The 11,632-nt window shown below is 41.9% G+C and overlaps 1 protein-coding gene across 1 annotated transcript in view; it reads left to right on the top strand.

Annotated features, from left to right (window-relative positions):
- Positions 1 to 736: 736 nt before the first annotated feature.
- The window catches only part of LOC114931180 (fibroblast growth factor 18), a 111,799-nt gene continuing 100,903 nt past the window's right edge, over positions 737 to 11,632 (top strand). Inside the window, exon 1 of the mRNA XM_085489236.1 lies at positions 737 to 1,326. Within this exon, the coding sequence (XP_085345362.1) occupies positions 1,313 to 1,326 (14 nt within the window). The 5' untranslated portion in view covers positions 737 to 1,312. The remainder of the gene's footprint in view (positions 1,327 to 11,632) is intronic.

Genomic DNA, 11,632 nt, shown 5'->3' with positions numbered 1-11,632 from the left:
TTGTAGAACACGTGACACATTAAATGACAATTAATTATTTCAATATTATTAATACTTCTATTATAATGAAATACATTTAACAAATGCTCATTATCGTGTAATCTTAATACCATTTCGCACTCTTGGATTTTTCTTTTTTCAAATTCATAATCGACAACATTGTTAAATTAAACTCTCAGTGAATACACTGGGATATACTGATCGTATAAGTTCGTATAAGAAACTAGCGAATTATCGTTAAAATAAAACCTACCCTTTGTTTTTGCTACATTTTTCGGATCAAATGGCGCAACAATCGATTGCATTAGCGGTAGAGAACGTCTTCTTGCTGAAAGTCGTTATCGCGCGTGATGCAAGACCGTAACAAAGTCGCGACTCTGGAGAATGCCGGCGTCGGATGCGATCGAATCAAAGTCATTTCGAAACATCGACGGGAAGAAAGAAGGGTAGATGCGAGGAAGAAGAATAGGAGATATCGCGGTGGATGCCTCGGATAAGTCTGGAGAGGTCAAAATCGTCCTTCGGGTGGCAGCGACGTCGTCGTCGACGACGACGACGACGACGATGTCAGTGGCGACGGCGGCGGCGGTGGTGGTGGCAGTGTCGCAAGTGGGGGCACGAAATAAGGGTAGTTTGCGGGGGCGGAGGCGGTGGTTCGTCAGTTTCCGGGTTGTTCCGGAGTGAGTGAGGGCGTCGTAGGGCGCCACGGGCGGGCAGGAGCCGCGAGCCACGACACGACGAGGCGTCGCGACGTCAGTAGAGCGCCGCGCTATCGACCACCGCCACGAGACACCGCCGTCGTCATCATCTTCGTTTCCGTCATCATTATCGTCATCGTCATTGTTGTCTTCCAGCGTCGTCCTCCGACACTCTCCAAGATAGTTTCTTCGCGAGACGCGGCAGTTCATTCGATCGGCAATTTGCGGCGCGTAAACGGTGTCCCGAACCGGAGAAAAAGACGAAGAGGAAGAAGAAGAAGAAGAAGAAGAGACAAAAGTTACACATTGGCGTGAAAGATCGGCGGAGGATTGCGAGACATCGCGGAAATATCGTGAAAAATCGGTGAGGACGGTTGAAATTTTTTTTTCTGGTGAACGATCGCGGCACCGGACGCAACACGAGGATCGTACGACGACACGGCGCACGCACGCGTGTAAGCTGCACGCGTGGCCGTCGCGAGATAGCTGCGTCAGGATCGTGCGAAAACGTTGCGTGCGTGCGTGGATACATACTCCAAGCTTCGTCGTCTGAGTACTACGAGCCACCCCGTGTGAGACCCAATGACTGTCCATCCAGGGACCACGGGACACACATGTTCGTTATAAGGTCAGTGTACGAGCCGCGCTATCTGCCTGCTGTTCCCGTCGTAACGCGCTTTTTCTTTTTTTTTTCCTCTCTCTCTCTCTTCTCTCCTACGAAGGAAGATCGCGAGAAAATTTTAAACCCCGCGAAGAATCCACGAATCCTTTCGGAATTCAGTTCGTTCACGGAGAAACTTAGATTTGTGCGTACAAAATTCCAATTTGATAATTTCGTCCAAAATTATATATAGATATGACATTCTCGAAGAAGGTCTCTCATGGCCGCGGAAAAATAACGCGGAAATTTGCTCGTTCTCTCCTCCGTGCGTGATAATATCTTAGCGAATTTACGGTAGCTTCTCTACAAATGCGGACTCATTCCAGCTGACCTTTAGAATTTCCGAATAAGTGCGTTAAGGCGAGCGGATATGTCGATAAGTAGACGCGTTCTCACGACCGCCCCCGCAATCGCTCCGAATTTTCGCAATTTGCGAAGGAGAGAGAATCGCGACGTCTCGCGCGTGCAGATTTATCGTCTCCGGTTTCGTTTCTCCTATACGTATATATTCTTGAAATCGCGACGTTGAAATCCATTCTAATCGCGACGTCTTCCTTTCGCGTTCCATTTCGGTGTCGCGGAGCGACTGCTGGAGGGGACGAGAGAAGAGGGCGAGAATTTGCTCATGGTTAGACGACATGATCGCTTGGTCCAAGGCTGGATTAAAGGGATAGGATCCGTTTCGTTCTTTGCGCGAACTACTCCACTCTCTCTCTCTCTCTCTCTCTCTCGGATATTTCGCGTATCTTCCTTCTACATATTTTGGCAATCTCTTTATTTTCCGCGCAACTAGCTGCTCGAATTGTTAACGAGTCGCGCGAAATGCATAGCGTTTACGGCGCGAAGATATTGCTTGACCTCCTATTTAGCTCAGGCTGCATAGGGAGATTGTACGGATGCATTAATGCAATTGAGCGTACTGTTCGAGCGCCGAAAATGCGAAAAATAAATTCCGCGAGCTTCGAGGTAGGGGACATCGATTGAGAGAGAAAAGTGGATATATCAAAAAGACTAATGATAAATGACACGCAATACACATGTATGATTTATTCTCTCTGATATTTTCACTTTTTAATTGCTACGTAAGTGATGTAACGTGATATTGGTGACACGGTGGATTCTGGAATAAGGGAAATTTTGAATTTTAAATTCTGATGTTTCCCATTTCGCAAAATTGATTGCATTGTATATTTTCCAAGCATGTTTCATAATATTTTATCTGTCTTTGCTTGAGCTTGCTGAAATGAATTATGTAAAATGAAAATAACATTATTTTCATGTCTTATGTTATTTATATGCTCTTACATATGTAACATATTATTTATACTTTTATTACGTGCATACGTAATATATTTCATCACATTTATTACATATCACACAACATTATTTAAAATTGATATTTAAAAATTATTACGTAATATTAATGTAGTATAATGATCACATATCTTCAGTGATTGCAGATTATAAATTTTATTATCATCGTGTGTGCGGGAACAATTCGTCTGATCTTTCATATGCGCGTGTGCTAATTACGTACATCTTTATTAAAATTGTTAGATAGAAGATACAGAGGAATTTATCCAACTGTCATGAGATTTAGTGTCAATTAAGGAATTTCTAGACCATCTTAATTAACTCATACAAATTAATTAAACATTAATAACATATATGAACTAAATGATCTTTTACGCTCGATTTACACAATACTTTTAAACATTTATGTATACCAAACTTTGGGCTGTACAGTTCGCGTGTGCCGTCGATGAATTTTGTCCAGGACCGCCGGAAGGATCTCGAACCCTCGCGAACATCCGCATTCGTACTCGCAGTGACGGTCCTTACGCCTCGCGGGGCCTCGTCAAAAGCGAAACCCTCCGTGATATTTCCGCGTCAACTACATCGTCGCTTGCCCCTTCTAGTGTCCCCCGACCGTACAAAGGTCCGTGACTGAACCCGACATTGCGAGGGGACGATTTCCAAAGGAATTCGCGATTAACGCGTCATCGCCCCATTGCGCATCAATCTGCTTCCGTTTGTCGACCCGCGGGCGACTCTCGCGTTCGGTAGTGGTGGAAACAAACATCCGTACCCCACGGGTTGTCTGCGATTTCCTCCGGTCGTGCGTCTTCCTGAGAAAATGGCGCCGGATCGATCGAGTTTATCGCGATCTTTCTAGAAGCTGAATTACGATGCAACGTTTCGTTTTTCGTACATTTCTTTTCAATGCTGATGCACTTATATTTGTCAAGATAAGTATAAAGGAGAATTGGTTGCAATTTTAAGAAATGAAATTACGAATTGTTTATTATTACAAAGAGCAATTAGAGATTTTGATTTATTTAGATTTTAATCCTGTTCGCGAATTATAAAATTACTTTTTATTAAAATTGTTCCTACTTTGATATAAATATTCGAACATATAGGTCTTTAATTGTTTGTGCGATTCGAATGAATGTAAATGACAATCTCGAAGAAATGAAGATTAAAAAAATTATCATAGTGTAACAAATAACACAATTTGCAGATGCAGTAATTATTTCTAAAGATTATTGGTGCAACAGAAAGATAAAAATAAGGTGGCAGAGAAAAATAAAAGAAGATTTTTTTAATTTTCCCTTCGTGAATTAAAAATTCGTCGATCATTGTCTTATTCCGGGGTGTTAATGAAATTAGATAAAAAATATACTCTTACTCCGATAGAAAGCTGAAGCTAAATTAAAAGGATGCCGAACCTGCCAAACTTGAAAGGGTGCCAGTGCTTACGGTCTCTGGGTTAGCGAACTGGGATATATACCTTGGCCCTCGCGTATATTACAGGGTCGAACTAGTTTAGTGAGTTGGACGCGGCCGAAAGCGTGCGAGGGAGGTGAACCTTTCATCGCGTTGAATTTCAAATCCACGTATCCCACGGGAAGAATTGGCGCCGTTCCAATCGCGATTCGACGCTTACCTGCTCGTACTTCTTCATCCGTTCTTCTTTTTTCTCGCCTCGTCGTTTTATCGTGACTAAGCAATGGATAAAAGCGGATCGTGAAACTTCGTTGATTGAATTAGAAAAGTATATGCGTGATACGATTTTATTGCAAGTTTCATATTACTCAGCCTCTGCTAACGTTTGTAAGTTTAGAAAAATTATTGCAGTACTGAAAATGAACGATCTATTAAAGAAAGATGTGGAAAATGAAGAAGATCTCTTTTGCGATCGAACAATTTCAAAGATTGATACTTTATTTCTGCTGTCAGCTCGGCTTTCCAAATTCACGTTATGAGTTACGAGTTATTTTATTTTCGTCTTAATGCGATGGGGTTGCGAAAGACCGGCCGGCGCTCAAGTGCCGGGAGCCTTGACTCAGTCACCCTGAAGTTTCAAGTGTCACCGAGTCCGTGCCTCCGCCTGCGATTCACCGCTTATATTTGCGATGCGGCCCTCGTGAGAGCGAATATGCCATATTCTTGCCGAGTACCGAGAGAGAGAAAAACAGGTTGTATTGTCGCGACTATTGTCGCGTATGGTTGGTTTAGGGTCCCCTTTTACTTATTCCACTTACCGCCGTAAATACTCGATACGGCGATCGACACCGCGTATAAAGACCGCTTGCCGAAATGTTGGCTGTTGTTGCGGCCCTGACTCCGGCTGACAAGGTGCATTTTTTTTACGCAGATTGACGTTTACGGGACATGGTCGTGCATTATTTATTCGCAGTACCGGAGTAAGCGTATGTATATACGCGTCGCTCCTTAAGGCAGTGAATTTGACCCTAGTTTAGTAAGGCTTTACGCTCGCGCTGAGAATAATAATTTGCATAACGACCGGTCGACGCAACTCGCGAAACGATCGCGGATGAATTTACGCATTTTCTTACGATCCGCGACTATTAACGGCGCGAAATGTTTTCGCACTCTGGCTCGCGTATATATTCAGACCTCAATTAAAGATCTCGAACAAACGGCATCGCAAACGGCGTCGCGTGGAATTTACTTCGGTGTAAATAAACGTATGCCATTCCGGACCGTAAAAACTTGGTACCTTGTTTTCCACGGGTATTTTATCGACAATAATATAACGAAATAGTAATAGAGAGAAAACGGGGATCCCCGGTTCCCTCGTTACAGACTGCCTGTTGCGAGAGACCGTATATAGCTCCTACGCGCTCTTCCCCACCGCATGAGAATCCCCTATACATTGATTTTTACAACACGCGGCCTTGTCGTAAAAATCGACAAGGAATGTAAAATAATGTGACGTTCACGCCTTGCGTGCGAACGCAATGCCTGACGTGTTTGCAGCGCGCGTCACTGACGATGGTGAATTCATCGAATTTAAATTTAATCTCGCAGGTCAGAATTACAATCCCCAAAAGCAAATATGGTAACACGCCTCTATGGAGTTTTGAAATCGCATTTGAATGCAACTGATATTTTTATAGATGAATGATATCGAATATCCTTTTAAAATTGACATGCGCGATATACCTATTAATATAAAAATAAATATGAATTATTTATACGCTACATTTTATTTAACGTATTACAAAATTACATAGAATCCCATAATTTTGTATCAATGTGTTTGACTATTTTAATTGAGAATTTGTTATTAATAGCTAAAAAAAATTTGGTCATATAGTAATTAATTAAAAATTCAGTGTACGAATCGCAAAATAAGGTTCAGTGGTATTGATTTTACACATCAGGTTATCCCAGATATCGTAATTTATTGATCAGGACGATCGATGAATATTGTATCGCGCGAGTTTACTCTAGTTAGAAAATTCTCCGATATATCATCGCCGCGAATAGTGTCCCACTGTTACGTCGCGTGCGAGAAACTTTGCGAAAAATTCGCACCGAAATTGACAAACGTTATTGTACTCGCGCACATATAATTCGTGTGGAGAGCGCGTTGAACAGGCCGTTCGCCGAATTGCACAACTGCCATTACCATTTTGGTTCCGAAACTTACGACGTTTCACGATTTATATATCGACGACATGCTCGCGCGCCGGTACCTGTTTACGTTGGCGTCGTGGTAGCATGTTGTAAATCAGATTCCGGCGACGCGTGGTCCGGCATTATTCGGTTACGTCGGTTCGATTCGAGGTATCGTAGAGGTACCCGGTGGAGGAGAGCCGCAGGTGCCGTTATATGAGAGATGCATTCGCACTTCTTCGAGTAGACACTCTACTCCGTATACTCTCCCTTCTCAATAAAGTCGGTTTATTGCCGCTCATTGAGACGGCTATCATCTTCCGATTGTTGATCCGTGTTCATCGGAGCTCGTAAAACGATCCTCGTCGCGATCCTCATCCTCCTTCCGTGTACGGATACTTGTTCCATCGTGAAGTTAGAAGTCCGATAATAACCGCCTTTCCCCGATGTGGACCAACATCATATGTGATATAGAGCACGTAAAATGGAATAAAGAGTAGCACGTGCCATTTTTTATAGACTCTTGAACAATATAAACAAAAAGTGTGCTATAAAACTTGAAAAAAGAATCTATATGCATTGCATTATTTATGATGTATATTTCACCGATATTATATTATACTATCTGCATGCAGAAGGAAAATATCACGATCAGTATCTTTTAGAGAAATTAAATAAAAAAGCCCTACATTATTAATGTTTCTATGAATTATATATATATTTATTTTTTTTATTTTAATTATAATTCTAATTTTAATTTTAGTTTCATCGAGTTTAAAATTATACCGGAAGATTTTACGAAGTTCATAAAATGAATTTAATATAATAGAAAAAGTTAATAATGATTGTTCATGCGTTGGGTGTCAAAAATTATTTAAATTTATATAATGACAGGAAAATAACGCACTACGTTAGAGATGATGTTGTATGAATTTATCACCAAGCAATTCTTGCTAATAGCCGTCGAGCAATAAACATGACGTGGGATGAGAAAGCCATGCTTGGAGTTGACAGGGTGAAAATCGACAAATTTACGGGATCGCCTTAAGGTGCGCATTCTTTTAATAACAATAAAGTAACTTCCGGTATGTAACATATAAATGTCGATGCATGATAATTTAAGAACTGATGCGCACGTATACGCTATAGTTTCGAGATTTTAACTTTTCGGCATGACAGTATTACGAGGATACAACGAAATGTATAATAAAGATAAAGGACCAACTTTTATTGAGATGCAGTTTTTAACAGCTACCTTATTCTTTCCACTTGATCAATTTTCTACGAGGGGTAGAAGGAAACTTTTGGAGAAAATCGTCTTTCCAGATTACAGGCAGTTTTCCGCGACTTGGCAGGTAGAGAGTGCCTCGAAGATTGTGGTCTCAAGGACTAGAATATAGAGAGGGATTCACCAGCCGCGGCAATATAGCGTTAGAAAGTCCGCCTCGATCGGTGTTTGCTCTAACGCCTTGGCGACTCGTCTGCGGTTATCCAAACGAACGGAAACCCGCTCACAAGAGCACCTGTGGAGCCTGTGGCTCTGCTGCTGCTGCTTTTGTTCTTCCAGCCATTCTCATCTTCTCGCTCCTTCTCATGCAGGCGCGTTGCCGGTGGCCTCCACCGTTCTACCTACCTACCTACCTGTTGTGTTACTTACGCCTCGTCGGCCAATCACACTTCCCGGGACACGGGCGGGAGGTCGCTTTTAAAGGGATTAGCACAATTTTCGACCGCGACGCCGGACACCCCGAAGCCATCGGATGATTCCTAGCCGTGTGAAAATACAAATTACAATACGCGCCACAGTCCTTTCGTCACGCGGAGACGACAAAATTACAGGTTCTCTACCTTGGGAATTACGGGACAGCACTGATTCATGGAAATCCTTTCTCAATATAATAGTTTGAATACGTGTCGAATCAATTCGATCCGTGATTTTTAGCAAAGTGCGCGCGTTTCCATTTTTCTTTAAACTGAAGACTTATTAAATTTTAGGAGCTTATTCAAGTGTAGACAATTATTTCGTAAAAAATAAAGAACTTTAGAGTTTTGTTATACTATATGTATTATTACATTATCAGTTTTAAATATTGCTTCTTATTTTTGAGCGTTAACTAAATACACAAATAGCTGATTGATTTATAAATAATGTTGCTTAAAGATAAAAAATTTATAAGAGTTTTAACAAGGCTCTGTAATATAAATATAAATTTAACGTATAAGACGGGCAACAAGAGCCAAATCGCGGATGACAATGCGTTATCCTAACGAAACTAAATAATTTTTCGTTAGAATTAAATACCGGTGCACAAGGCACCAAATTTTTACTTGGACACGGCCAAGATTTTAAATATGAAATAATCTCATATTTTGAGATTTAATTTCAATACCCCTTTTAACCCCCCTACGGAAAATAAATAAATGAATGCAAGAGAAAAATATAGATCCGAAAATCGCTGAATCGGGAATTCCCGATTCAGCGATTTTCGGATCTATATTTTTCTCTTGCATTCATTTATTTATTTTCCGTAGGGGGGTTAAAAGGGGTATTGAAATTAAATCTCAAAATATGAGATTATTTCATATTTAAAATCTTGGCCGTGTCCAAGTAAAAATTTGGTGCCTTGTGCACCGGTATTTAATTCTAACGAAAAATTATTTAGTTTCGTTAGGATAACGCATTGTCATCCGCGATTTGGCTCTTGTTGCCCGTCTTATACGTTAAATTTATATAAAAAATTTATTTCATGTTTAGTCTACGAAAGAATAGCATAGGCATTTATATAATATTGTACAGATTTATATCTTGAATTATCGTATGCAAGTAAATGGTTGTTTTTTTTTTGTATTATGGGTTCGAAGCTGACGTACATATATCACGCGTTTGAAATTAAAACAACCGTAATTCTTAACGAATGAAAGGCGAGGTACCACAAGACGAGCGCTATACATTATTCCATGTGTCAACCTATGTTTTTTTATCCCCCTGATATTCTTAAATAAGGTTCTCCAAATTTATACGCATGATATTGTGTATTGGAGCACATATGTATTTAGACTTAATTAAAATCTAAAATCAAATTTAAAACATTGTACACACAATGAGGACTCTGCTTAGTAAACTAAAACAGTACATGTCAAGGCGCAAAAAATTCGAAACTCATTCTGAAATACGAGAGCTTTTTACGTTTTACAAACTTTTTCCGTCTTATAGCTAGTTTCTTCGCATTCTTTCACGTTCGTTCCGCAATTGTTCGTCGTTTAAAATATATACAGTACTATGAAATGAGCATACTAAAAATACGTCTCGCCGTTGTCGAAAACATCTCTCGATTCGGAACAACGACGCTCGTTACGCGACGCTCTCGTCGTCGTTCACGGCGGGAGCTTCGTTCCCTTCGCGGTTGGAAGCCTCCGATATTCCGGATACGAGAAACTTGGTCAAGATCCTTGCACAAGTAGGTCGAGTCGAGAGCGGGATTCGGACGACTCGCGCTAATTGAACGACCATATATATATATATATATATATATATATATATATATATATATATGTTGTATGTCCGGGATTTCGAGCGACGACCGCTGAAGTCAGGGAAATACCGATACGAAATATCGCGCTGATACGACTTTTGATTGTGACCTCTCAAACTTGTGCGGGGAGACGCGGTGATAAATTTGTCCCTCGAGAAAACAACTGGCAGCAACTTGGCTACGTGAGAGAGCAGCCGTTCTATCTCCCTTTTTCTTCCTTCACCCTCTCTCACTCTCGCCCGTCCGCCATTCGTACGCCGCTGCATTCTCATCTCTCATCCCTCGTGTTCTCCTCGGGTTCTCCCGTTCGCTACGGACCTGAAGACTTCGTAAATGCATCCATGCACATGTATTTTATAGCCAGCTCTTTCGGTCTTTCTCCGCTGGTTCTCTGCTGCGCGTGCCGCCATTATCCGGAAACGCGGGACAGGGATATTTTTGCAGGATGGATTCTCTTTGAAAATACTTGAAACTTGGACGATTTGTCGTCCGTGGCCGAGTCAAACTCGATAAAGCCCTGGTGGATTCATCCCGGTCGCGTCCGACTGACTTAGGAAGCGGCGCGCGCCTAAAAGAGCGGTAGTAGAGGGAGTGCAATCGATGCAGGCGCGCAGAAATCGTGGAAAAAGAAAGTCACGCGAAGAAAGCGCGGATTGAAGCAAAAAAGGGAAAGGCGAACGAAAATAGCGAGGGGATAAAAGCCGAGGGTAGTAACGGCGGAGAACTTAATCACATAAAATCCTTAAAGTTCGCCTCGATACGACGCGATGCACTTTGATCGCGAAATTTATGTCCGGGGTGCAACGTACCCGCCATTAAATCCCATGCTCGTCGGTGCGTGCCGCGGAAAAATTCATCGCGGAGACTCGCGGGCGGATTCGCTTCTTCCACCATTGATCGGCGCGGTAGCTCAGAAGAGAAGGAGGGAAGTGCTTTCCTATCCTTTCTCTCCTCGTCGTAAGAAAATATTATTCTTCCGAGAAAAAGTCGGCGTTCGCCAACGTCGGATTTCAAACTCCCTGCGGTGTCTTTCAGCCTTTCGAAAATCTCGCTGTCGGGAAAAGTTCACTAAACTCTCGCCGTCATCGACGTGCGATTTTTACTCACAATTACAACTTAGGATTCGCAGTTAAATATGTCCACCAGCCGGACAAATCGATATTCTTATACTATTCGTGTCGGATATCATTTATTTAATATATTAAAGATTTTTTTTCATTACACACCATTTCATTCGTGAACTGAATATTCCGAAAAGAGCAAAGACGATTTTTGACTTTTAACAGAGTTTTGTAATACGATTGCGATCGGGCACAAAGTTGTTGGTTGAGGGAAGCTTTTAAGAGGGAGGTGATATTTCGGAAGCGAAACGTCTCGTCGATGCGTGTTGGAGAATCGGATTGCTTTCTTATAAGAAGCACATTGACGCCCAGATACAGATAAATCGCGCGGAAAGAGAAGTTAGCCCCAGGATCTTTATGGTCCGCTGCTAAAGTCAGCAAAGACAATGAAAACATCTCGGTAAATCAGGAGAGACGACCGGTAAGCAGATTAGTAGAGCTTACAAGGCATTACCAAGGAGTGAGACGGAAGGAGACAAGCCGCAGTCATCTCAACTTGGGAGCTGGCTGATCTTTCTCCTCCTTCTTTCTCTTTCCTCCTTTACCCTTTTCGCGCGTTTCGTTTTCTCTCTCGCTTTCTATTTCCTCCTCTTCCACTCCCACTCTGTCTCTTCAGCGGCACCGTACAGATTGCCTCTCATTCTCTCTTGGGAACTGTTCGCGCGGAGTTAACCACCCGTGAAGCGGCAC

The sequence above is a fragment of the Nylanderia fulva genome, unplaced genomic scaffold (genome assembly GCF_048542155.1).
Source record: "Nylanderia fulva isolate GAGA-0341 unplaced genomic scaffold, ASM4854215v1 Scaffold8, whole genome shotgun sequence".
Taxonomy (NCBI): domain Eukaryota; kingdom Metazoa; phylum Arthropoda; class Insecta; order Hymenoptera; family Formicidae; genus Nylanderia; species Nylanderia fulva.
This window is presented reverse-complemented; position numbering and strand designations above follow the sequence as displayed.